Source organism: Phoenix dactylifera, chromosome 8, assembly GCF_009389715.1.
Source record: "Phoenix dactylifera cultivar Barhee BC4 chromosome 8, palm_55x_up_171113_PBpolish2nd_filt_p, whole genome shotgun sequence".
Taxonomy (NCBI): Eukaryota; Viridiplantae; Streptophyta; class Magnoliopsida; order Arecales; family Arecaceae; genus Phoenix; species Phoenix dactylifera.
The window spans coordinates 24,215,325-24,243,284 of record NC_052399.1 but is presented as its reverse complement, the minus strand read 5'-3'; the positions used below and the strand labels follow the sequence as shown (position 1 = coordinate 24,243,284).

The window sequence follows — 27,960 nt, the reverse complement described above, 5'->3', positions numbered from 1 at the left end:
GCAAAAATTTTCGGATGCTAACATGATTCTTCGCACTTCTTTTTGTCTGCCTTCAGATTTGTTTAAGCATCTGCTCTTGAAACTTTGAACCTTAGGCAATGTATGGATCCTGGTACAAGTTTTAGTTTTCGGAGTAGCATACATACAAGTTTCATCACTTGCTCCAAGTTTATGTTTCCAAAACACTCTCCATCAACTCATGCCTATCACTGTAAGGACCCATGCGGACGTGTGTTTAGTTCCACATCAATTATTTGCTGAGTAGATCTTGGATATTTAAACAAAAATTAAAAAATCCAAATAATACCTTCCGACTAGCTATTTTAAGTGAAATCCTAAGTTGTTACAGATGATATCAGAACAAACCCAGCCCATAACCTATGTGGGCTAGGGGACACTACAGCACGGATCTATTAGGACTATCACAGGCCGATCGTGGTGTTTATGATTAGATTTGAATGGATTTAAACTCTTAGCCTGACGAGGACGTCAGGGCTTGAACGGAGGGAGTATGTAAGAATTTGTGGAGGCATGTGTTTAGTCTCACATCGATTATTCGTTTGGTAGATCTTGAGTACTTATACAGGATCAAGGAACTCAAATAATACTTTCCGGCTAGCTATTTTGAATGGAATCCTGGGTTGCTACAATCACACCTTAGCTAGCTGCTGATCAAATGCTTGTATTTTTTTTTTTTTTTTTTTTTTTTTTTTTTTTTGTGGGAGAAGAAGAATCCTACGGCTTCACAAAGGCAACATGTTTGCTGAGCTCATTTATAAACTCGCATGCTTTCATCTGGATCATGACTTCGTCCTATGCTAACAACCATCCAATAATTTCATGATTTCCACTTGGCCCCGGCCCTGTATCTTTTCCCGTTGTTCATTTTGGAGCAGAGGCGGAGCCATCCAAATTGGAGGCATCGGCATCACCTCCTCTGTGCTCTAGTCCTCCATGCAACTTTATGTTATATTGATTAGACTAAAAGCTATAATTTTGACTCCCATCTCCATCCATGTCGCCATCAACTAGACATACCCCAGGCCTTATTTTCCTGAGGCGTTCGCCTCTCCCCCAACCCATCCGTGCCCCCCATCACCTCATCATCTCCTTTATCCGTACCCGACTCCCCCAAACGGGACCCAACGATCTCCATCCTCACGAGCAAGATCAAGCGGCCCAGATTCGATGCTCGCCCGTGCGCCAGACTCGCCTCGCGCACGCCCGACCAGGGATACCTGAGGGTGATGCATGCCATCACATCAACATGACACGACGCCATCACATCATACATGCATGTTTTGAGTATGCATCGCATCACGGGTGGACGAGCGATGTATGGTGACGACTGTTCCACCACCCGTAGGCCGTAGCTGATGATGCCACGAGGAGTAAAATATTATTTTTAATCTCACACTAATGTTTATTTAATACAAAAGTATTTTATTATTTTAGGGGAATAAAAAAAAAAAGGCGAGAAACGAGGCGCATGCAAAAACGCTCATAATTCTGTCTTCCCTGAGCCACGCAACCCGCCACGCCACCGGGCCCTTTTTTTTAATTTTTTAATATCAATTTCGGCTCCCGCTTTGGTGCCTACTCCCCTCCCGAAATGCCATCTACGTTCTAGAAAACTACGTCCGTGCCACGACAAAGTTGAGGTCCATCAATTAAACGGCGCGGTTCTTGTGATGTGGGTTGTTGGACGGCTGTGATTAAGGGCAGTTTCGGAATTAAGAATAGTACAGGTTCGGACCGCGGTTACGCGGGCAAAGGCCGTAGCCGTTGCGGAGCCAGGGGCAGGAGGTTGATTCTCGATTCAAAAGCCGCTAGCGGACAGCTGTGATTTGTAATGGTTGGGAAGGGTATTTTGGTCAATTCGCTAAATCTATAAAAGTCCCACCGCCTCTCTTCCACTGTTCTCAGAGAAATCAGTGAGCCACGAAAGAAAGGCTGTAACAACGGGAGAGTGAGAGAGAGAGAGAGAGTTTTCTCTCCAAGATTTCGCGTCTCTTCGCCCTCCCATCCTTCGAAGAAGAAACCGAGTCGCAGAGATCCGCCATGGCCGGAATCCGATCCCTCATTTCGGTTCCTTGAATTCGAGCTGGAGATAATTCCAAGGCACTCGGTTTCTTTTTCTCCCCCTCCCTTTCGATCTTTTTTTCTTTTACCTTTTCTTGGCTTGGGTTTTGGTTCCGGAAACCTATGAAACCCTAAGTTGTACGGGCAAGCACTGATTGATACCGTTCCGGGGTGAAGACCAGATCGGGGATCGCTGGTGCGAACCGCCAACGATCGATCTTTTGCTTTTCTCTTTTTCGTTGTTTAATCGCGGATTTCTCTAAGAAAAGATTGGATTTTTCGGCGCCGATCAGAAGGAAAAGCTGCGGATCTTGGAAGATATCTGACGTGGGGGCTTTAATCGAGCTCCAGTTGCCGAGAAATCGGCTTTACCGACTTTCTTCTGAGGTTCTTGAAAGGCATCGGAGCGATTCCGAGCCGAATCGGTGACTCGTCCGCGTCTTTAGAAAGAGAACACAGGTTCCTAGCAAAAAAAAAAAAAAGGAGAACGCAGGTGCACATTTGTCTATTTGTTATTAAAGAAAGGGAAAGCCTCAAATCTCGAGAAACCGCTAGCTTGAGAATCCTTCTTCTTTTCAGTGTCTCTCGTTCTCGTATAGAGAGCTTTGGAGAACGAGAAATCACAGCTGGGAATGTTTTGAGCTCCACGTTAAAATATAAAAAGAAGGAAAAAAAAGGAAAGGAGATTCTTGAATAGAAGAAAAGAAAAAGAACAAAAATAAAAAAAAAGAAAGCTTGGAATCTTCAAAGGCATCTGATAAAGCTTTCAATTATTTGAGGTTTCGCGCTCTTACACTGTTGTATACACTACATACTGTAGCTGGATAGTAGTCTCTCTGTGGTCGTCGAGGGTGGTAGTCTTGTAGATATCTCCCATCTCGAAAGGCCGGTCTTTCTTGTGTTTGCTGTTGTCTGGATATTTGAGGAAAGAAGCACCTATATTCCGGAGCTGGAACCGATCCTTGCCCTGTATTTCATTTCCTTTAAAGATCAAGCAAAGAAGAAAAAGGAGAAAAACTGGTGATTTTCTTGAAGAGCTAACGAAAGACTACTCCTTTTGTTGCGAATGGTAAAAAGGAAGGACAAATTGTAGTTTTTGGGTCTCCGCAACGTTTGAGTTTGAATTCTTGAATAATTTTGGAAGCGGAGGTTCAGGATCTCGCTGTCTTTGGTTGTTACTTGAGGTGATTTGATCTTGAAGGGATGATGGCTGTATCATCTGGCAAGGAGGGGAAGACGGGGATGGACCCCGGGAAGTATGTCCGGTATACGCCCGAGCAGGTCGAAGCCCTGGAGAGGCTTTACCACGACTGCCCGAAGCCGAGCTCCATGCGACGGCAACAGCTGATCAGGGAGTGCCCCATCCTCTCCAACATTGAGCCCAAGCAGATTAAAGTCTGGTTTCAGAACAGGAGGTATCGTTATTATCTAGTTATTCAGATCTTGTGACAGAGTAGTTTTTCTGATTTAGAAATAATTTGCTTTACTTTTTCTGCAGATGCCGAGAGAAACAGCGGAAGGAAGCGTCACGGCTGCAAGCGGTGAATAGGAAACTGACTGCGATGAATAAGCTTCTGATGGAGGAGAATGATCGATTGCAGAAGCAGGTGTCGCAGTTGGTCTATGAGAATGGTTACTTCCGTCAACAGTCGCGGAATGTAAGAGTTCTTTGTTTTTAGAAAAAAGATGGATTCATTAAAAAAAAAGGAAAAAATTCTTATCCCCCTGCTTTCAAGCTGTGATTCCTTTTTTTTTGCTTCTGAATTTGAATTTTTGTTGGATAGGCTGCGCTGACAACTCCAGATACAAGCTGTGAGTCGGTGGTGACGAGTGGTCAGCACCATTTGACCGCTCAGCGCCCACCAAGGGATGCTAGTCCTGCTGGGTATGTGCAGATACTAGCTGGTTCTTGCTAGTTTATCCTTGTTTCATGTTGTCTTTCTGTTTTTATGTGGTAGTGATAACGAAATTCGATCATGTTGTTCTAGACTGATGTCCATAGCAGAGGAAACGTTAACAGAGTTTCTATCAAAGGCCACTGGGACTGCTGTGGAGTGGGTCCAAATGCCTGGGATGAAGGTTTGGCACACCTCTGTTTTTTTTCTTTTTTTGCCTTTGGATCATTGGTCAAAAACTTAGCAAATAAATATTCTAACACAGAAAAGAAGTCCTTAAAATATGAAAAGAGAAATTATATTCGTTTCTATGTGTCATCCTGATCTTTCATTCACAGTATTGCCATGACATCTACTTATTTGTTCTCTTGCTAATTGCTTCACTTTGAAATTATCTGAACATGTTTGCCTTTATGATACATTTTTACATTTATTATTCTGCAGCCTGGTCCGGATTCCATTGGAATCGTTGCTATCTCACATGGCTGCACTGGTGTGGCAGCACGAGCTTGCGGCCTTGTAGGCATGGAACCTACAAAGGTAAGTGTCTGGACTCTTCTACCTAACTTCCATCCTCTTAATCCATTTTGTGGTTGATCGTTAACTGCTTCTTTTTAGGCCTAATCTATTAATCTGTTTCAGGTTGCAGAAATCCTCAAAGATCGACCATCATGGTTCCATGATTGTCGGTCTGTGGATGTCATCAATGTACTGCCTGCTGGAAACAGTGGGACCATTGAGTTGCTCTACATGCAGGTCACTATTTTTGGCCAAAATGCCTGCCAGCACTGTTTTTTGTTTATAAAAACTGAAACTATAACTACCATTCTGAATTGCAGCTATATGCTCCAACAACATTGGCACCTGCTCGCGACTTCTGGTTGCTGCGATATACATCAGTTTTGGAAGATGGAAGTCTTGTGGTAAGTTATAGGTGGTGCCATGCAGCAGAAGTAAACAATCTGCATCTTTTTTGTTGCGCACTCCATGCTAGTTCTTTCCTTACTGCACTATCATTCTTTTAGGAATTTTTTATTTTCTTAAGTTTATTGGAAAATGTTTAAGGTCTGTGAAAGGTCTCTTAATAGCACACAAGGTGGTCCAAGCATGCCTCCCGTGCAGCCTTTTGTTAGGGCAGAAATGCTGCCAAGTGGGTACTTAATAAGACCCTGTGAGGGGGGTGGGTCTATAATGCACATTGTTGATCATATGGATCTGGAGGTATGAACAGTTTTCTTTCCTCTAATTTTGTTTGTTGATAAATTGATAGCCATAATCCATGTGTCTTACCCCTAGAGAAATGCCATCCAAGTTTTGACTGGCAATTACTGAAGCTTAGCTACTTTTGCCATGCACTAGCCTTGGAGCGTACCTGAGGTTCTACGGCCACTCTATGAATCATCTATGGTGCTTGCTCAGAAGACAACAATGGCGGTTAGAAACATGTCTTTTACTTAAATCTTGTTCAAGTGTGGAATTTATTACACAATTGCTCGTGAATGTCAATGGTTTTTTCAGTTATTTGGGAAGGAGAATTAAAAAAAAAATCTTTCTACCATAAGGTTTCAGTCAATAAAAGCACTTAGTTGTAACATGCACCATGAAAAGTGCTGATTAATAAACGGAAGCATTGTGAGAAGAACAGGTAAGAAACATTCTAGGTTCTGTTACTAATCAACTCATATATGATATGTCATTTTTGTCAGGCTTTGCGCCATCTACGGCAGATTGTACACGAGGTGTCTCAGTCTACTGTCACTGGATGGGGCAGGAGACCTGCAGCTCTAAGAGCACTTAGTCAGAGGTTGAGCAGGTTAGCATCTTCAATATTCTTAAGATTATTTTTTACATCTTTCTGAATACATGTCAGGAAAATGATAGCTGTGAACTTGCAGGGGTTTCAATGAAGCTCTCAATGGGTTTGCAGATGATGGGTGGTCCATGATCGGTAGTGATGGCACAGATGATGTTACTATACTTGTTAATTCATCTCCTAGCAGGATGATGGGCTTAAATCTTGGTTTTACAAATGGCTTTCCCTCCTTGAGCAATGCTGTGCTTTGTGCTAAGGCATCCATGCTTTTACAGGTTTGCATGCTGAACTTGAATATTTGCATTATTCTAGTCAACTAAAATTTCTTGCCGAACAAAAGAAGGGAATTGAAGAAAACACTAACTAAAAATTTTCTATTAGTGTTATTTACTTTAAAGCAAGGTTCGCCATCACGGTACCGGACTCCATACCGGTGCTACACTAACAGTGTGCCGGTGTGGTACAGTACTGATTTTTTCGGTATACCGAGTATCGATATGCCACCCATACTAGTACCACACCGGAACGGCATAGTACGTCCTGTACCGTCTGGTTCGGGCCAGGGCGGTAAATCATGCTTTAAAGATAATTGGATGTTTATTCGGACCAATGAAACCTCCAAGTCGTGGTATGGTGTTCATTGATCAGAAATTAGAGTATACATAGTCAATCAATTGCATTTCTATCTAAGTTTTAGTGTGGTGATGTGGCTGATTGCTGACTTGTGTGTTCTTGAGCAAATAGATAGTACAACTTGCATGAGTAGGATAAGCAGAAGAATGCTATTTTTCATTTTTCTTCAAAATTTGTAAGATCTTTTATGTTAATTCAAACTTAGATGGTGAACCAACTGCTTATTCATATATATTTATTAAGAAAAAGAAAACATGTGAGCTGACTAGTTTAACATTGGATCATAACCTGCTTATCCGAATTAGTTTTCTTGATCATCATTTTTGTTATTAGCCCCTGAGCAAAGTGAACTATCTAAATAGTTACTTTTTACTAGCAATCAACAGTAGTATTAGAATATGCAAAGCAAAACAATTGTTTATTTGGGTACATTTTTTGCTGGAAAATGCTCCAAGGGAAAATTATTTTTCACAGATGAATGCTCTAGGAGAAAATGACCACGGTGCAATAAATACTTATAAATTCTTCTATCAAATATTTCTGAATACTTGTCAGAGCTCTCAAATTTTATTGTTCTTGCTTCTATTGCAATGTACCTTTTTACTTTTTGTTTCTAGCCATATAGTCCATATCTCCATTTTATTTTAGTCAAGTTTGTTCCTACAGAATGTATCTCCAGCAATGCTTTTAAGGTTTCTACGAGAGCATCGATCAGAATGGGCAGACAGTAATATAGATGCCTACTCTGCTGCAGCTGTCAGAGCCAGCCCCTGCACTTTACCCATGTCTCGCATTGGATGCGTTGGTGGTCAGGTCATACTTCCTTTGGCTCATACGCTCGAGCATGAAGAAGTAAGCCTTTAATTCAGCATAATCAGCTGAATGAGTTCTTTCTACCATTTGCTAGTACAGTTCTTTTTTTGCCTCCAGTCTTTCTTTTTCTTCTCCCAGTGGCTCTGCTTATTCTTATCTGTTTCTTTTTCCCAACAGTTCTTGGAGGTACTTAAATTGGAAAATATTGGCCGTAGTCAAGATGCCCTTATGCCTCGAGATCTTTTTCTCTTGCAAGTAAGTTTTGGATGCTCTATCAAGTTGTTGTTGCCTTCCGAAGTAGAGATGCTAATTTTCTTAATGGGGCAAGGCTTTATTTTTTAGAAGGATGTTTAGATGGTTAAAAGAGACTGGGAACATCTTCTGGGACCTACACTTTCTGCTGCTAACCGTTTATACAGGTTCATGAAATTTAAACTAAGGCTTATGCTAAGAACGAGTCCTTAATTCTCTGCTCCATGTTAAGAACCTATTCGAGGTTCTCAGTGCCAATGTGTTCCACCCCATACCAATCCCAAACCGATACTCGGTAAGGGGAGGGGGTACTGAGTGTCAGTACACCTATCTGACCCCGCAATGGGCATACTGCCACTTTATCAACATGGTGCCGATATGGGGTTTATTATTGAGATTGCAAACCTTGAACCTATGATTTCTAAATCTGCATAATATCATTTCTTTCCTGTTCAGTCAGTTTAGATTATACATGGTTTCCATAAAAGAACTGCAAGTTTCTTCAGCTTACTTTTCTTTCTGCAACTTGAGTTTGATTTTGTTCAAGACTGATGCACTCCTGTTTGAAAAATCAATTTCCTTGACTATCATGATGCTCATATTATCAACTATCTTGACAGCTATGCAATGGAGTGGATGAGAATGCTGTAGGCACCTGTTCGGAGCTTGTATTTGCCCCAATCGATGCATCTTTTGCTGATGATGCCCCATTGTTACCATCTGGTTTTCGTATTATTCCTCTTGACTCTGTGATGGTAGGCATATATTGCTTAATTTAAGTTACCATCTGGTTCTTGCATCACCGCTGCTAAGTAAACATTGATGCATATAAATGCAACTATGATTTTTGTGGTGTTTCAACTACGCATGCTTCTTTAAGATATTAGGACACTTAAGAGCCTTTCATCATTTCAAAACTATGTTGCTGTCCGATGCAGGAAAGTTCCAGTCCTAATCGCACACTAGACCTTGCTTCTACACTTGAGATTGGATCAACAGGAAACAGAGTGTCTGGCAATTATTCTGGCAATTCTACTAGCACGAGATCGGTGATGACAATAGCATTTCAGTTTGCTTTTGAGAGCCATCTCCAAGAAAATGTGGCATCTATGGCTCGACAATACATCCGCAACATTATATCATCTGTCCAAAGGGTTGCATTAGCTCTTTCACCTTCACATCTTGGATCTCATGGTGGCCTCCGGTCACCACCTGGAACTCCAGAAGCAATCACACTTGCCCGTTGGATTTGTTACAGCTACAGGTTTGTTGTCTACACTATAAATTTGAATCTACACTTTTAGAAGTTGTTACTGGCCTTTCGTCTAGTTAAAGAACCTCCTATTCCCCCCCCGAGGGGGGCTTTGGGGGGGTAACATTCCATAGCCTAAGGAAGGGGAGGGGGTTCGGGGGAGGGGAAACCATCCCATCCCCTGATATCCCGAAAGATGTAAGTTAGCAGAGAAACAAAATTTGCTTGTGCGTTACTTGCACTGCCAGTTGCCTAGATTATTTGTTCTTTGTTGGATTCCTTACATGCTTTTAGGTCATTTTCAAAGTAAGTATGCTTTTCCTGTTTGCATATGAATACGTTATCGAAATGTTGCGTTGGAAAAATTGCTTACGTTTTGAAATAGATTATAAATATAATCATGTAACAAATATTGTAGTGGTTGAATTGTGGTTACTGCTTTGTTCTAGATGCATGATACCATTCAGGTATTTCTTGGTCATGGATCAATGTGGCAAAAAATTATGACGATGTGACTATACACAGGCAAGTATGCAGTATGCATACGAAACATGATTGGGTGTGTCATATGATTGGCATGTGATTAAATGCATCATGCTCATCTTATAATGTGCCTTCAAGCATATGGCATGCAATTGCACACCTTGTAAAGCTGGCTAGGTTTGATTTTGAAAGTGAAGGACTTGGTCAACAGCCACATGTGCTACCCTGCAGCTATGGCTAGGGTAATGGGCCACTTTTGGACTCACAAATATTTCATTATATGCAAGCATATTAGCATGCATATGGAATGTAGTTGTATGCATCATTAGTATCAAGGTTTGCCGTTTCGGTTGGTATTGCGTGCTGTACCATATTGGTATGCAGTCTTGTACCGACCGACACTCAGTACGCCTCATCATCTCGTACCGTACCACATACCGACACTGTAATAGAGTGGTATTGGTACAGAGTCTAGTACCGAGACGGCGAACCTTGATTAGTATGGTCTACAAGCCTATTCTTTCCAATCATGACCATGCAATTATACGCTGCCTAGTGTATTTTAATGCAATCAAACGCATTTCATGATTAGCATGTAGTCAGATGATCAGATAGTTGGCATGTGCTTAGATGGATCAGATAAATGTCAAAATTGTATTAGACAACTGGTGAATTTGATAAGATCTGATGATGGGATGGTTTAGGTCCAAAATTTGGTACAGTTGTCATATTAACATAGTTAGGGATGAAAATTCAATAACACTTGATTTAATCAAGGATTAGTGCTAAGAATGCAACTTCAGTAAACTGAAGATCGGATGCCTAATTCATGGCAAGATCTTGAGAGTGAATAGAAAGGGTGAGTTGAACTTGTATACCTAGCACGTGTCAATCACCAGTCTTCATGTGTTGCCATGTCCCATTGAGGCTACTTTCAGTCTATAGATTCATACTCATCAAGCCTTTAAAACTTAAAAGTGAGGAATGAAAAAATAGAACCTGATTAAGTTCTTCGTACAAAATTTAATTTTGTTATTGCATAACATAAAACAATTTGCAGATGATCAATTTCTTGCGGTTTCATTAAAACAAAACTAGTCTAGAACTATTGAGCCATGAAGTGTGAACATAGTGATGGAAAGTATAGAAAGATTTAATACTTTTGCTCCTCTGCCATGACATCTCGTTTATTTTAAAATTACTCTACATGCCTATACACCAATTTTTTGTTGTTATGAGTTCTTTTTGCTTACCTTTGAAAGGAAAGGTATATTTAGATGATCTTGAAATGCTTACGTTGCTGACATAATTTTATCATGGTGGTATCTATCTTGTGAAATGCATTTAGTGATATGTGATCATGCATACAAGGGATTAGTAGTCATGTAGGATTTTTTAACCTACCTTTATGCTTTTCTTTTCTTTTTTTAAGAATGACCAAGCTCACCCCCATATCATTGGGATTGTGCTTTTCCTTTCATAACTTTTGGGTGGAGAATGACGTATATACCTTCATATAAATCACTCGGCTGTGTGCATCAAAGGTTTAAAACTCAGTTTTGATTGTGGTTTCGGTTCTCCCGATAGAGTTTGGTTTTGGCAGTTTCACTCCAAGTTTTGCAGTTTTGGTCAAAAAAACAGAAACATTAAAATGTCAAAAAATTAAGGAAACTATCAAGACAAGTTTTTTCACAATGTTTTATTTTATTTTATTTTAAGGCATCTAGAGTCATGATTATATTATTTAGACAGTTTGGGGCTTAAATTAAATTTTATGGATGCTTAACTCATCAATCATATCAAGTGAATGTACTAATATATTCAGTAATATATATATAACTCAATCATACATGAAGTAATAAGAGAAGCGTACAAGAATATACAATTGATTACATATCTTACTTTCCAAAATCCAAAGTAATATGAAATCTCTTGGATATGCACCAGCATGTTTACTTCTACATATTGCAATGTTGTTTATAACTTAAAAACATTTGTCAAGATTGCATCATACCTATTTCGGTCAAGTTGAGATGAAAATAACATGGATTAGCTTATTAGAGCCTTAAGTAAATGCGTAGTTGAATTATATTGATGAATTTTTAGAAAACAACACGAGTTTCTACTTATGAAACAAAAAAAATAAAAAAAAAAGAGTAGTTTCAGCCGAAGCTGACCAAAATCAGTTGAAACTGGCTGAAACTAAACCAAAATCAAATTTTGGTCTGTTTTGGATTGGTTTCAGCTGAAACTTCGAACATTGTTTTGAATAATGTGATTGTTTTTCATTTTTTTGGGAGGGGGGAGGAGTTCTACGTGATAATATGTCATATCATCCTATGCATGGTTTGCCATACTGGTTGGTATTGGTGCATATTGACCATACTATACTATACTAGTAACAAACCGATACGTATTTTAGAGGGCGTACCGAGTCGGTATGCCGAACTGTCTCCCATACCAGACATATCGATATAGTAATAGGATGGTACTGATACGGGATCCAGTACCGAGATGATAAATCTTGATCCTATGCGTAGCTGTAGACATTGTGCAAAATTTATTGACATGGTTTGTGGCAATTGTATATCTATTAACCAATGATGCATTTTCCCACACAAACATAAAACATTTTTTGTAGTTAATGCAATCTTTATGAGTAATAAATCAACTATTTTAATTATGTTTATATTTTTCGCTCTTCTTTCCACCTAGACAGAGACACGCATGCAACAAAGAGGGGTGATAAGTCTCGCGACTAGGCTAGGTAGATGCCTGGGCGTGCCACCATTATTTGAATAGCTAGGATGAGGATAATCGAAGGGAGGATAATAAGAGTAGCATAGATTTGGGTGCCTTGACCTTCAAGGACTTTCACTATTATTGCACCGCCGTTCAAAAGATGGATAGAGTTGGATTGGGTGTAGCTAGGGTTATGATAGAAAGAAACTACGTTACAACTACTCCTAAAGTAGAATTCTAATGGTAATCTAAGATTAGGATAAAGTAAAAGTAAAACAAAGATAATTAAGATAAAACTAGATTGATCAATGTGTCGAAAGATCTTTTTCAATATTACAATATGATATTTGTAAGTGGCTCACATCAGCTGCTAAGATGAGTGTCACTTCTCAATGTTTGACACTCGTCCTTGCTAGTTTACGCCGCGTGAGCCACTATTATCATGTATAGTAGTTATCTTCCCTCCGTTACTCCTATACTCTGAGTAGTTATACCACTCTTCTCATATTCTTCGTAGTGGTATAGGTAATGGTAAGATAGGTGCAAATACTTGTTGGTTTATGCCACATAGCCCGCTATGCATGGCAATCATATTCCTTCTCATCCTAGGCCGATAGCTCTCGCTTCCTTCGGTTTACACCACATTCACTCGGGATGCACCCTTGTTGTTTCGGCCTACACTCTTGTTGTTTCGGCCTACTCCTCCCTTGGTGTATCTATCTTTAAGTCCCAGTTGTCGATCTGGATTTGGTGTAAACAATTTAAAAAATCTGGTTGTGTTTTGCGTTGTCCTCTCATATTTATTAATTTTTGGAAGCATGTTTCCATTATGGGTAATGTTGTGCAAAATAATATTTTATCATTTTAGTTTGTTTGTGGCATCATAAAAATCAACAATATGTATTTGAGATATATTTCTCATCCATGATATTGCTTGATATTTGTTTTTCATCGATTCAATATTTGATTCCAAGATTTTGGCTATGGGCATTGTACACTGAGCTTTTATTTGTTGTATATTTCAATTATTATAATGTGGTGGTCTTCTTTTATGCTAATGTACTTTAAACAAATACATAACTCTTGCGTGCATTTAGTCACACCATCATGCTTTGTTGTAATTGAAACTTGTTTCCTCCAACTTGATGAAGTAGCTGTTATACCTTCTAATTTTGTAACAATTGAAACTATGCATTCTTGTGAGATCACACACAGGGCTCTTAGTGGGTTAAGTTGGGTCAAGTTAATCTGCTAGCAGCTTTGTCAGGGCAAGCTAATGTTGAACCAAACCCAACTTGACCTACCACTAGTTGGATGAGGTTGGCCAAACCAATTGTAGGTTAGCTAGGTTTATTTAAACCTACTCTGTTGATGGGCAGTTCTCGATTGCATGGCAGGGCTATGGTGGTTTTCGAGCCATCATGGTTGGGACCACCCTAATTCGACCATTGGAATTGAGATGGTGGGTGGGGATGGTCAGCATCTTAATAGTAGATGGAAGTGGTGATAGCAAATGGGGGCATGTTGTATAGGGAAAAAGAAGATGGGGAGATAAGAGCATGGGTGGAAGATGATGGTGGTCGTAACCAGGCATAATGAGGTGGTGTCAGTAGTTAAGCACTTTGCATCCCGCGATGGTAGCGGTCTTCAGAATTTTTGAGAACTTGTGGGGGCAGCTAATGGTTCCCCAATTAGAGAGGAAGAGGAGGCCAGGGAGGAGGAAAGGTATGGTATGGGAGACAAGAGGAAAGAAGAAATGAGTTATTTAAGATTTTGATATTTTGGTTTAGATACAAGGTTCCTTTCTCAAATTTACTCTCTCCTGTTACTTAATGCACGAGCTTTTTGGACCATTGGATTCATATCCAATGGCTCGTTGAATGCAAAGGAGTGGGCTTATATAAATAAATTTCTTTAAGTGCATTTTGTCTTTATATTAACCCCTTGGTTATTATAATTTGACCAATTGACTCAAAAATGTTGGTGGGTTGGGCAAAGCCTAACCACACCCATCCTATACTACACCATTCCCATGGAACAAATGCGTTGGTCCACATTGGGACAAGTTGGAGAAATGTATTTGGGTCCAAACTGCTATTCCTAATCACAAGAGAAGGTTTATGTGCTCTATTTGTTGTGCCTAATCTTAAAAGAAAAATAGCAAGTTACCTTGTAGATGCGGCACAATATTAATTAAGCCCATCTCTTTCATTCTCTCTCAAAAAAATATTTATTAGTTTCTATCTAGTGCCAAAGCATTGAACAATTCAGCCATCATATGCCTGCATGGGTTATGGTTACAAGTTTAATATTGAAGAGAGCTGTATATTCTCCATGAGGCCAATCCCCTGCTCAACCATCATCATGAGATTGACTTTCTATGTTATCCAAAATGGCAGTTAGATTTTTCCTTGATTATCCAAAATCACCGACTTTTTGGGTGCATGTCAAACTAGCAAACTTTTCCTTACGTGACTGCAAATTAAGCAAGGAGTACTTTCATTTGTCTAGGTTGATTTTACCTTATTTTGACAAAATTGAGATCAAATATAAATTGTAAGTGAGATCTGATGGTACATCATTGATTCTTTCTCTTTTTTTTTTCTTTGATTGAACACTGAAGCGGGAGGTAAAACAACATTTAGGTAAGAACCATAAGTTGAATATATAATAATAGATAAAAGGCCACGATACAAGTACATAAGAAGTTTAATTTCCAGCAACCATAAGCTTGTATATGTCATGTCCAGAAAACTGGTCAGTTATGTAATATATCTATTTGCCACAATATAAATCCGTAAGGTATCTTAATTGAACCCAGAAAAAGAATTTATGTATACATAGATGTACATAACAAACAAATGATTACATGGTATGCAAATTTTTCGAACTAACAAAGTTGTATTCCTTGTCCACCAGTTAAATGTAATAACTCAAGAAGTTATCTCACCTTTACAAACAAACTAATTCTAGTTTTGAGTATAAATAATATAGCATGATTTGACCTTGTAATGTATCAACTCAATTATTCTTAAACATAAAAAAATTATAGAACAAAAGGATTAGATTTTGAGAAGGTAGGAGAAAAAAATAAAAAAATGTAACTGTAGGTCTTGGATGCCAAACAACTAAATCATTTCTTCTCTCGTTAACGTTGAGTATCCCATGGTTTGTCCTTGCTTTCTCTCTAATTTATCTACTATCCAATTGTGGAATCTCTTTACTAAAAAGTTGGAGAGGTATAACAGGGCTTTGTTGTGGGAACATGCTGTCGAGGATATGAAACTCCACCTTATAGCATGGGACAAATTATGCAAACCTATAGAAGGTGGCTTGGGAGTCCTGGTCTTTACATCTAGACAACATGCACCCATGGGAAAGGTGGCAGGTAGCATCTTGCTGAATCTCTCAAGCTTTTGGTGTAAACCAATGGCAGCCATGCATAACTTCCTAAAATGGAGTCAGGTCAAGCCTAAGCCCAATTATTTACCTAAAGTTATCAACCTCAACTCTCCAACATTCCTTTTTGTTTTTAGCCCGCTTGATATCAACTTGGTGGATGATAACTTTGGTCTTAATAAATATTGGTATTGAGCGGGAGCTAAATTGGCTGCACTCATACACAGCCTTTATCCTCCTATGTTGATATCATCTGCCACCTATCTCTTAAAATCCGTAGCTAGTTAGGAGAATTAACTCTACTTTGGGAATAATTACCATATCAAGATCTTTGTCAAAAAAGCCTACTTGCCACTTGGCTTGTAATGGCGTCACCTATGGCAATTCAGAATATATTTTCTAGATGTAGAAGATGAAGGCAACTCCTCATACCCAACATTTTTTTTGGAAGGTTACTGCCTTGTAAATTGATCCTCAATGTTTGTGGACTCCTTAATACTTCTTCCTGTTATGACTTGTCCCCATATCCAGCTGATGATATTAGCCATTTCATGGTTTCCTAAACCTTTGTGAAAACAGGATGGGATGGGATAATTTTCTTAACCATCTTGGTTCCCATGGGACTCCAAAATATTGAGGGCCCGCCTGACTTCTTGCACATAGGAAAAGTGACATATTGCAAACTTTTCTTTGTGGCCTAGAGTCGATGGTTTGCCTATAATGAGAAGGTCTTCTAGCACATGGCTATTAATGCGAAGAAAGTGGCTGAAGGAGTTATATTCTTGGCAACAATCTCCATGAAGTCACCAATTTGGATACCACTAATTGTCTGATGTCCTCAATTCAACGAATTTGCGGATAGGGTAATCCTGGTTAGAACAGCCTCTCAACCTCTTAATCCTTGAATTCTCTTGGTTGCTACTTCCAAAGGTGGATGTTATTAAGGTAAGTATTGATAATGGCATCTGTCAAGGTCAAGGACAAGGAATGTTAGTGCTATATTTATTTTGCACAACATTTTGGTTGTCATAACCACATGCAATTGATACTTTTCAAGTTTTCATCAGTAGAGGCAGCTTGAGAAGGTCTACTTCCAGCCATTTGGACTTCTGGGCTTGTATAATTTGACTAACAATAATTTCTTGGATTAAGGGTTCAAGACTGGTTATGGTATGTATAGACATCAGCATCATTATAGGTGCTTCTTTATTATTCAAAATATATCATTTGTTTTTGGGAAGGCAACCAACTGAGTGGCTGGTTAATTATTTGGCTATGGCTGATTCTAAATAAATAGAGGCCGATCATCAGTAGAAATCATTACCATTATCTCAATATAACTAAGACACCATGTCAATCACATGATTGAAATAAAGGCAGAAATTTGGCACATTAAGTCTAGGGGACATCAGAACATGAAAGAAGAAAATTAAAAGTAAAGATAATAGGAGAAACCTTGAAGCTAGAGGCCTAGTAAGTTTGGAATACCATTTCCAAAATGCAATGTCTTTGCCTAAGAAAAGAAGGAAGGGTTTAAGTCGCCACAGGTAGAGCCTGCAACCCTTGTATGGACGAGAGATGAAGGGGCACATATCCTATCCATTGAAACACCATAAATTTCTCTGGGTTCCCTATTAGCATGGTAACTAGTGAGATATATGAGGGACATCGAATGGGATCTATGCCCCTCCATCTCCCATTCATCTTGGGGCTTTGCTAGCCATGGAAACCTAGACTGCTTCTACCAAAAGAAATCTATAGGTAAAGGAATTCCATTTAAGAGGGAAAAGTTTCTTAAAATATTTGAATTGTTGTTAATTTTAAGCCATTATCTCAAGTTCCCTTATATAAAAGGTTTCCATCTCAGCCAAAATATGTATTAGTTGATTCATCATGCACCCATTAATGTGATATATCTAAAATCCTGGCACTTACTATCTGAACCGTATGTTTGGAGATGCAAGCCATTGACATGTCAATTTGTTGACCAAGATTTTCCAATATTTTCTTCCTTCAATAAGTATTTGTGACAAATAAATATAAAAAACACTACCTAAAAACATTGCTTAATCTTTGTTTTACTATATTGGCCTAGATATCGACATCTTGCTTCCTATATATCAGCCATGATTTTGATCTTAATACTGTATAAAACTACACCATCTTCCATCTCAGTCAAGGTAAATCAAAATCTTAGTTCATCTCAGTCTTGGTCACCCACTGACATGGCCTATATCATGTCTATGTTTTGTTGATTTGCTATACTTCATGTTTTTTTTTTTTTTTTTTTTTTAATTTTGATTTTTTCCCCATGTTTTTCTTGTTAGATTAACAAGGCACTGATCAATTTCAAACCTGATCTTATAGAAAATATCCTGTAATGATGATCAGGGAATCTAATTGTTGACATTCGATGATTTTTTTTGATAGGATAGCTATTCACTGATAGTGCTCTTTGAAATAACAAATATGGCCCGAATATTGATTATTTTCCAATAACTACCCTCCATAGGATGTAATCATAGTTAATATTTTGTCTCCAATGTCTTTCAAGGATACTTGCCTCCACCTTTGTAAGCTTTAGCAACCCCTATACTGCCTCCTTTAAGAATGGCAACATTTCCCCTACCCTCTTCAGATGTAGTGAACGGATTTCAATCTTGAGGAATTTTGTGGCTTTCATTACCCATTTCTATTATCTTGAGTAGTTTCCATTATTTAACCATGCATCACTCCTAAGCTTCTTTTTGACCATTATTTGATAATTACCTAATTAATATTTACTAAAGCTGCATTTGATACTTTGACCATAAATGGAAAAGAATTTGTGTAACCATAGCAATAGGAAGATGTGGCATCCTACCGTCTCGAGTCTCAGGGTGGGACAAGTCAGGAAATGGACCAAGATGCGATGGGACATCCACCATCGTAAGTGTTGAGACGCGAGGAGTCCCATTCTATGGAAGAACTGGGATGACTTGTCTCACGATATTTAAAACCTTGATTGCTTGGGCTAAAGCCATGCTTGTATCTAATAAATGGTGTGCAGCAGTTTTCCATTTTAACTTACAACACACCATCCACCTTATTAAAAAAAAACTAACATGGCTTTCGTAGTTTCAAAGTGTTTATTCAATTAGCTGGTAGCCTAAAGTAAACATATTAAATTGTATGCTTGGTAGCCTAACTTGATTTGGTGGGATCAATAATGCTTTTCTTGGTCTCTACATGCTTTGCAAACACATATCAGAAACATATAATCGTAGTCTATTCTATCAGATAAATGTATCAATGGATTCACTCCAACTATACTTGGCGCTATTTATGTCATGTTGAAACATTTATTTTCATTCTAATGATACTCATTCTTGCATTTATATTGTCCATCGACATAAAATAATGTATTTTTTCTTTAGTAACCGGAATCAACTACCTTGGGTGATGCATCCGCTTCAGAATCCTCTTAGATTCTTGTATCCGCACTCACTTCTAAAGTGCTTCTATACTTATGTGTTTTTAAAGTATTTGCTTCCCCACTCCCAAACCTACACTTGCTCATGCACCCACTCCTAATTCTGGCACCTAAGATTTTTACATTAGTCATGCTCATATGCACAATCCCTAATGGAAAACTATCTTAAAAAAGGCATATTTGTGTGAGACTGAATTGCATCACATTCAATAGCCTGAATTTGAAATCATTAGGATTTTTTGCAGTCCAATAATAGCTAATCAAAGCCGTGTCAATACTTTAAGTCCATAAATTTAGGTGGTCCAGATAGAGTCAATTTAGGTAAATTAAGTGGTTGGTTACTGTTTATGTCCCTGTAGCATGAATAGTGATGCTACGACATCTGTGGGTTGTTAGGGGTCAATAAGTTGTTTGTTTTGGAAATTGTATTAATGATTAGTTTCTATTAAAAAAGTCCCAAAAGGATTAAAATTCATTAACTTGTGGGTCATGTTTGTGAGTTTATAACGTGGGCCAAGCAAAAAGACTTGTATGCTTTTTTTTTTTCTTTTTGACCGAGTTTGGTCGTCTTATTTCCTCTCTCTCTCTCTTCCTCTTACCCTCCTCTCTATAACTCTAATTCTCTTCTTGTCCGACATTAATTTGGCATTAGAGCTAAAGGGTCCTGCTTTTCCTCCTTGCATTCCCTTGATCTCCTTTGTATTCCCTCCTTCCCTCTTTTTCATCATGTCATCAATTGAGGAGCTGAGTTTCAGAGTTGATGATTTTGATGAACATGTCAAATATGGGATCTGTCGGTGGATGGACAATAAGTTGGCATCTTTCAACAATGATGTGATGTCAATGCAGGCTGTATTGCAAGCAATTGCAACAGATTTAGGCATTGAAAAGCTCCATGAGGTTCAACCATAGATCAAGAATCTTAAAGATGAAAAAGCCAAACAATCAATGTGTGATGTGCCTGCAATTGATGCTTTATCATGTGAAGAGTCTGGTTGAGGTCCATCATGCAGCATTGCTACCATTAAAGATTTGTTAATTGAGAATTTGTTAGTTGATGATCCATTGGACTTCTCAAAGGCAAAAGATCAAAATACTGAAATCAATGCAAGGGGCATATATGGCAAGATCAAGTCACTAATCTAAAGTCAATGGTCAAGATCAAGCCATATGACGATTCATTTTTGTTGATTTGCTGGATTCCTCGAAGATAACCATCAAACAGGATGATCTACGCCTTATTTCTTGCCAAACTATGGATATGAAAACAACTAATGAATGATTTGATTGCGAGAGAACTTTATGTAGCCCTCCATCATCAAATCATAAACTCAATGGAGCATGAAGATTTTGGAAACAGATCTCAGAGATGAGATCCATGCAGCAGAAGTGAATGATGTGGGATTGAATTTTATCACATTCAAAGGCCCGAATTTTGTTGATTTAAAATTGTTTAATTATAGGCTTGTGATTGAAATCATTAGGGTTTTTTAAAATTTAATAATAGTTAATCAAGGTTGTATCATAAGATCTTTAAGTCCATAGTTTTAGGAGGTCCAGACGGAGTCAATTTAGGTAAGTAAAGGGGTTGGTTACTATTCACATCACTGTAGCATGAATAATAATGTTATGGTACTTGTATGTTGTTAGTGGTCGATAAGTTGTTTGTTTTGGAAATTTCAGGGATATGTTTCTTTGTAAAGAGTTGCAAAACGACTGAAATTTATTAACTTGTGGGTTGATTTTGTGTTTATATAAAGAGGGTCAAGCAAGAAAACTTGTAGCTTTTTTTGTGTGAAATGAATTGAAGGTTGAGACCAAGTTCGATCATCTTATTTCTCCTCTCTCTCGCCCTCTTCCCTCTCTATAACTCTAATTCTCTTCTTGTCCTGCATCACACGGACACAACAATAAGAAACTTAGGATGATGGTGATGTGCAAGAAGCAATATGCATGATATAACTATTTGTCTACTCGAACATGAAACACCTTTCTAATTATCAAATTTGGATATATTTCATAGTTATTAACATGTTTTTATTGACTAGCTGTCAACCTGACATCAACCGTCCACCTTTCTCATCCGTGCTTGGGATTGGCCATGGCGGTGTTATTTGAGACACCTTTATAGTTGCTGGATATGCAGTAAATGCACGCATGCAAGAAATCTAAGAGCCTTGTAGGCGTTGTCTTGTTTGATTCAAAGTCAGAAACTTTTTAATAACATCATTTGATAAATGATTTGCCTATTCCTTTATAAAAGAAAATGTCATCCACTATCTTTTGGGAAACGACAAATTGCTGGGTACAGCAAAATGGTCAAAGAATTGTACTCCAATTTTTGGCAAAGATGCCAATCTTCTTGTGGAGTGGGTAGTCCAATATCGGATAGGCTACATACTTTAGGTGGCCTTAAATTTACATGGGCCCATCCTCCTATCAGTTCAAGTCTTCTGGTTAGATTGTTAATATGTTATCAGAGCTACCCATCCATTTCGCTTCATTCTCCCCTCTTGCTTTCCATGTGTCGTCCTTCTTTGGGTTTGTCTTGCAGCTTCTCCATGTGTGAGGGGGCATTGGAGAGTGGGATGTCTCACATCAGATAGGCAAGGGACTTTAGGTTGCCTTAAACTTAAATACACATGTTTCCAACCTTCTATCAGCGTATGTGTAACAACCCAGGATCTCACCCAAAATGGCTAGCCGGAAGGTATTATTTGGGTTTCTTGATCATGTATAAGTACCCAAGATCTACCCAGCGAATAACCGATGTGGGACTAAACACATGTCCGCACGGGTCCTCACATACTCCCCCCGTTCAAGCCCTAACGTCCTTGTCAGGCTAAGAATTCATATCTATTCAAATCTAATCACAAACACCACGATTGGCCCGTGGTCAGCCCCAATGGATCCGTGCTGCAGTGTCCCCTAGTTCACATAGGTTATGGGCCGGGTCCGCTCTGATACCATTTGTAACAACTCAGGACCTCACCCAAAATGGCTAGCCGGAAGGTATTATTTGGGTTCCTTGATCCTGTATAAGTACCCAAGATCTACCCAGCGAAAAACCGATGTGGGACTAAATACAAGCCCGCACGGGTCCTCACAGTATGCTTTTAGGGTTTAGTGGTAAGTTAACAAATCTATTACCAGATAAATGTTTCATTATTTTTCTGGTCTAAATGGGTATGCCTATCAATTTATGCTTCGCATTATTTTCCTGAAAAACATATTACAACAAAAGTTACTATTCTAATTGTAACTATCTGAAAATCAGTTAGCAGTAAACGTTAAAAAATTCTAAAAAGTTTTTTTGTCCCAGTCCAAATGTTGGTTTTGGATCAGTTTACGATATATAAAATTTTGTTCTTTATTGTTTCAGCTGATATAAAACGATATATCCCAAAGATAGCAGCCAACGATATCAAGATACCAGCCAAGAGTTCTTGGACTTCCTTGTACAAGTTAAAGGGTTTTCAAATTATTTTATGTCAAAAACAATGCCTTGAAGTTCCCTAGGTTTTAATATATTTACTTCTTTATTGATTTCTCTGTTTCTGCATATTAACCAGGAGCTCAAAATATAGGATTCTTTCCAGATCTTTTCTGCTTTCATTTGTGGCTGAGATATACTGAGTGACTTCATCTCTGCTTCAGTTCCTCACTGAGATGAGCAAAATATTATGTTTCAATATCATTGGTTCTAAAGAAGATTTTCTTCTTTTTTTTTATTTTTTTAAAAGAAAATTCTTTGTTCTATTTCATATCCATCTGGCATATAGAGAGCTTCAAGTAAGTTTCTATACTTGTAGTATGTTAGTGCAAATCTTCAAAAGTTCATACTGTATTTCCATACATTGCTAGAGAATCATGTCCCAAGTGTGCTGTGATATTTAATAAATTTATCACAGAAAGGTATATTTACAATTTTTCAGCTACTGTGTTATCTGTGTACAGGGGTCATTCTGGAGTGGAGCTCCTTAAACCTACTACTGAAGGCAGTGAATCACTTCTCAAAATGCTTTGGCATCACTCAGATGCTATTGTTTGCTGTTCTTTGAAGGTTTGCATTTCCATGCTTTATGTTACTGAAAATATCAATCTACTTCCGATGTTTACATCAAGTTTCCACGTAAATCTTCTTGAATGCTTTTTTTTTTTCACTTCTCAAAATGCTTTGGCATCACTCAGATGCTATTGTTTGCTGTTCTTTGAAGGTTTGCATTTCCATGCTTTATGTTACTGAAAATATCAATCTACTTCCGATGTTTACATCAAGTTTCCACGTAAATCTTCTTGAATGCTTTTTTTTTATTTCAATGTTCTACTTCCTTTATTAACTATTGTCGCTATTGATGGTTATTACTGTAAATCTTAGATCATTGTAAACTTCTAAGTCCTGATAATCCTTTTTCTTTTCTTTTGACTATGTTCAGGGTAGAGCTTTCATGTTCACCCATATGTCTGAGATAAGCATTCGTGTGTAGTACATTTATTCTTGCATTCATGTAGGCACTAGAGTGCGTTCGTGCGTAGGCACTAGAGTGCAAGCATACACACAAATGAACATATATTATGACTATTTCTCAGACATATGCTTTCAAGCATATATTCACACAAATGCAACGACGGGCACTGCAGAATAGTAACTCTCAACTCCTTCCCTTTTAGTTTTCTTCCATTAACTGATTAATTTTGTGCAGCAATATTGAATCTAAGCATAATTTTTCCAAAGCAATCATCATTTCACTCCTTAAACTAACTTAAAGTAGAAGAAGCTGTTCTTAAATTGGAATTTGTCTCCCTTGTAGACATACTCATTCAAGATGAGAAGCAATCAATGTTCTGCTATGAAAAAACACCTTTCAAAGTATATGTACTACACACGAATGCAAGCAAAAGGATTTACTATTATGTAGGCACTAGAGTGCAAGAATATATGTTCATTGCATAATATATGTCTACACAAATGAATATATTTCAAGCATACACACGAATGAATATATGTAGGCACTAGAGTGCAAGAATATATCATTGCAGTTCTTCAGACTATTTCTCGTTTCTTGAGTGTTGGGGCATATGATTCTTTGACCTGTCATTTATGACTTAAGCATAAGGATTTTTAACCGGCTCAGGGAACAAATTAGCTGCCTTTTGTAGATGAGATAAGCTATTGTTGTTTTTGCGCATCTCAAAAAAGAGCTAGAATTCATGGATAATGTCACAATCATAATCTTTTGAGGCTATTATTGGGTGGCATGCAAAATTTACTTGTCCAATGCTTGGGAAGGCTTGTCATAAGGTCAATTATAGAGAACTTATTTGCGTTGGATGTGTGTATTGATGATAAAATAATTATGCTCTTTCAAAAATTTGTAATCGCAGTAGTTGCATTTCATTGTAAGGTAATTGAGTCTTCCTTTTGGTGACTCATGCATAGTAATGTTATTTCAATTTTATAATTCATAAATAATTTGTAAGAAAAATTAGCTGCATAAAAATAAAACTATCTTTCTATTGGACACTTTGTGCTTACCATTTTTAATTCACCATCTCATCTAGTATTTAGGATGCGTTGGGGATTGCATAACATATGTCTACACAAATGAATATGACATGATTTTGCTGATTGTAGAACACTTCATCTATCTAGTGTATGGAAGTCCTATGGTAAGTGCAGGGCCTTAGGGGTATACTTCAAAATGTCCATATACTCATGAACAATTGAACAGGATGCTGTTTTTTCTTTTTTTCTTTTTCTTATTTTTTTCCCTTTTGTTGTTGTTGGAGAGAAAAGAAGGGGGGGTGGGGGGTGCTGTTGAGGAGAGGAGGGGAGTTGCGGTGGTTAGGTGATGCAATGATGCTTGCTTCCAACGGGCATTGGGCACAAATTTTTGGAACGGTTCCAGGCTTGTAAAGGTTTTTATTTAAATAGTTTACCTTCCAATCAGGAATACAAGAATTTGAGAATTTCTGTAGTATTTTGAACCTTCCATTGATAATAGTTTGACTGCCAGGGCCTTTCACAATTTTATAATGGTCCCCGTAGGCTTTCTGTTGCCCTTCCCTGCTTATGCAAGAGTATTTGATCCACCTACAATTACTGGCTAGTTTTGGGATGGAAGGTTATGCTTGTAGTTAAGCAAGGAATACACCATAATATAGGAAATTAAATAGTCATATTTACAGCATGTAAATAAAGAATGGAGACAACACAAATCATATATTGTAATGCGAAATAACCAGTTGGACTTGGAATTGATTCCTACACATGATTTGACTTCATTTGTTTCCTTTTTTGCCAAACTACTCGATACTTTCCTGAGACTAAATTGTGATGTGAGGGGCATGAATTTTGCAATTTAATACCAGTAAGTCAATAACCAGTGTTTGCATGATTTAACAGCAACAGAAAAATTGATGCTGTTTGAGCATGAAGTACTGAATATCAGAACTGTTGAAGAATTCAAATAATATGATGCTATGGGTGTATTCTAGTTTAAGTCCAATTTCCTTCGTGGAAAGACAATGTTGAATGGAAGAATATTTTCCTCCTAGATTAGCCATGGGCCATAAAAGGTAAAATGGATGTTACAAAATAAAAGATGGAAAATAATCGATATGGTTGCTTATGATGGAGTAGGGCCCTCTGGTGGAGTTGTTCTGGTTGTGGGATGTTTTTTTGTTGTCTTGGTAAGGGGAGTGGATGGTTTGTGGGTTTAACTTTGCAATGACTAATGTTGATTTTTCAGCCTACAACGAGCTATAGTCAATGTTGTAAAGCCTAAGATTATTCGTGTTTATATTAATTGTAAGACCACGATGTAGTATCACAAATTAAACTTCGAGTGTTTGATGGGTTTTATTAGCAAATTTACTTCTGATAGGCCTTGAAGGGTTCTTTTTAATGTAAGATGTGGACAGTCAGGATGCAAGGAAGAGTAGCTATTGAGGGTGCCAATAGTCTTGCCTAGGACTAATGGAAGATGGGAAGGAGTGTCTGCTGTATGGACCAGGCATGAGTTCATCTGTATAGCTTTATAGTAATTTCTAATTTAAATTTAGACTTTAATGTACACTTAATCAAATTTACTAGTTATCTATCACATGAGGGAAAAAAGAAATGGATCAAGAATTGGTTATGCCTATGATGAAAGATGAAATTTAACCAAGTTGACATGTAGTAATGTTAAGGTAAAATCTTGCCTCTACTTTTAACCTTCTGTAAGTGGCTAGGAAGAAATGTGCCTGCAATTCATTATATCTTTGTCCTTTCTTATTAAACCATTGGTTCTTTAACTGTTAATAATCTGTAGATTCTGTATATTACTTTGTTGCAGGCAATGCCAGTTTTCACATTTGCAAACCAGGCTGGCCTTGACATGCTTGAGACTACCTTGGTTGCCTTGCAAGACATTACTCTGGAAAAGATATTTGATGACCAAGGAAGGAAGACTCTTTGCGCAGAGTTCCCTCATATAATGCAGCAGGTTCATGACCTTCTTTAACAAATAATTTTAGCATTTCTGCATAAAACTATAATATATAGTTTAAGAAGATTCAGAAGAACTTGAAGGGTAAAAAATACCAAAATGATATTTATCATCCCTGAAACTTCTGAGATAGAAGTAGGCTCCAGTATTGGATGTTTCATTGGTTGTAGAGGCGTGCTCAGATGAGCATGTCTGATGCTGTCCGAGTTTTGGCAGTCACCCTATTCTGAATGTTGGGCTTTTGGTTGTCATGCAGGGCCTTGTCTTTCTATGGTGAATGTCATAACTAAACTTCATTTGAGAATAACTATATGGAGCAGCACCTCAAATCTGGGGTGTCCGGCTTAAATGGTTTTGATTGCATCTGTGGAGTCATATCTCCACTTCTAATCATCCCGTTAGAAAAAACGCACACCACATGTATTCAAAAATTTTGTTTACCCAAAAGAATGACTGTTTTTTTCCTGTGGGCAGGGTTTAGCATGCCTTCAGGGTGGTCTTTGCATTTCAAGCATGGGTAGGCCTGTTTCTTATGAGAGCGCAGTGGCTTGGAAGGTGCAGAATGATGAAGATGAAGCCCACTGCATCTGCTTCATGTTTGTTAATTGGTCCTTCGTTTAGCTAGTCTTTCAATATGAGAACATATAAAAGTTAAGGCACTTATTTATCTTTTTCTATGTCTAGATCAGTGGCTGCCTCTTTTTAAACCTAAACCATGATGTTTTCTTATTTGATTCTCTAGTTTAAGATGTTACATTGTATTTGGCTTGCTCAATATACTTGGGCTGACATATCTGTTATCAGCTGCTCAGGCCACCTGCATACATTACGTATTAAATATGTGAAAAGCTATTTTCATTCATATACCGCTCAGGACCTTGGGTAACTTCTCAGCAACGGAGGGTGTAAAGGCCTGGTCCAGACTCAATCCACTTGATCGGCCCAGCCCATCACTGGCCCGCGTGTGTCATGCGCATGATAGGAAGTGGAAGATTCCTAGAGGAAGTTTTCGTCCTCTTCCGCAACTCCGACTAGGAGTCAGAGACCTAGGGCCACCGGAGCCCTAGGTCTCCCGCCGCAAATTGGAGCCGCCAGATACCGCCGGAACCAAGACAGCGCCCTGTCTTTTCTCTCCTTTTCTTTTTCTTCTGCCGACTACTTGGAATTACGGTCGTTGGCCGAGAAATCCGCCGGAAACCACTCAGGGAAAAAGATTCTTTGTTTTGCTCTGTTTCACCTCCTTTTTTTTGGCCATCTTCGCCACTGGCGCGTCGAAACCCTCGACCGCTCCCTCATGTTGGTCTTTGTTCGAAGCCAGACTCCTAGCTGCCAGTGAGCGGGCTAGGATCTGAATACAACCGAGCCAAGAATCACCCGTCTCAGCCCAATTTTGGGGTTGAATTTAGCTGGTCGCTGCTACCGGCTATTCTTCGCTGCTGCCACCCTTATTGGCTGCCGCCTCGTCGAATCACCATGGCCAGCCACCGTCCACTCCCTTCCTCCCTTATTTATGAAGAAAGAAAGAAAAAAGAAGAGAAAAGGAAGAGGAGAGAGGGAGAGCCATCCCTCTCTTATTTCTCTCTTATTTTCTCTCTTTCTTTTATCTCATATTTCTATTTTTCTTTCTAAAA

At 38.4% G+C, this 27,960-nt stretch overlaps 1 protein-coding gene across 1 annotated transcript; it reads left to right on the top strand.

Moving 5' to 3' along the window:
• Window positions 1-1,930: 1,930 nt before the first annotated feature.
• Window positions 1,931-27,191, top strand: LOC103708475 (homeobox-leucine zipper protein ATHB-15-like). Its single transcript, XM_008793411.3, has 18 exons — window positions 1,931-3,497; window positions 3,581-3,740; window positions 3,867-3,967; window positions 4,071-4,161; window positions 4,422-4,517; window positions 4,620-4,733; window positions 4,817-4,900; window positions 5,043-5,198; window positions 5,337-5,411; window positions 5,684-5,790; window positions 5,873-6,065; window positions 7,090-7,275; window positions 7,414-7,491; window positions 8,109-8,243; window positions 8,427-8,752; window positions 22,794-22,899; window positions 26,177-26,326; window positions 26,804-27,191. The coding sequence occupies exons 1-18, from the start codon at window positions 3,286-3,288 to the stop codon at window positions 26,948-26,950; spliced, it is 2,517 nt and encodes an 838-aa protein (XP_008791633.1). The 5' UTR covers window positions 1,931-3,285; the 3' UTR covers window positions 26,951-27,191.
• Window positions 27,192-27,960: the final 769 nt, after the last annotated feature.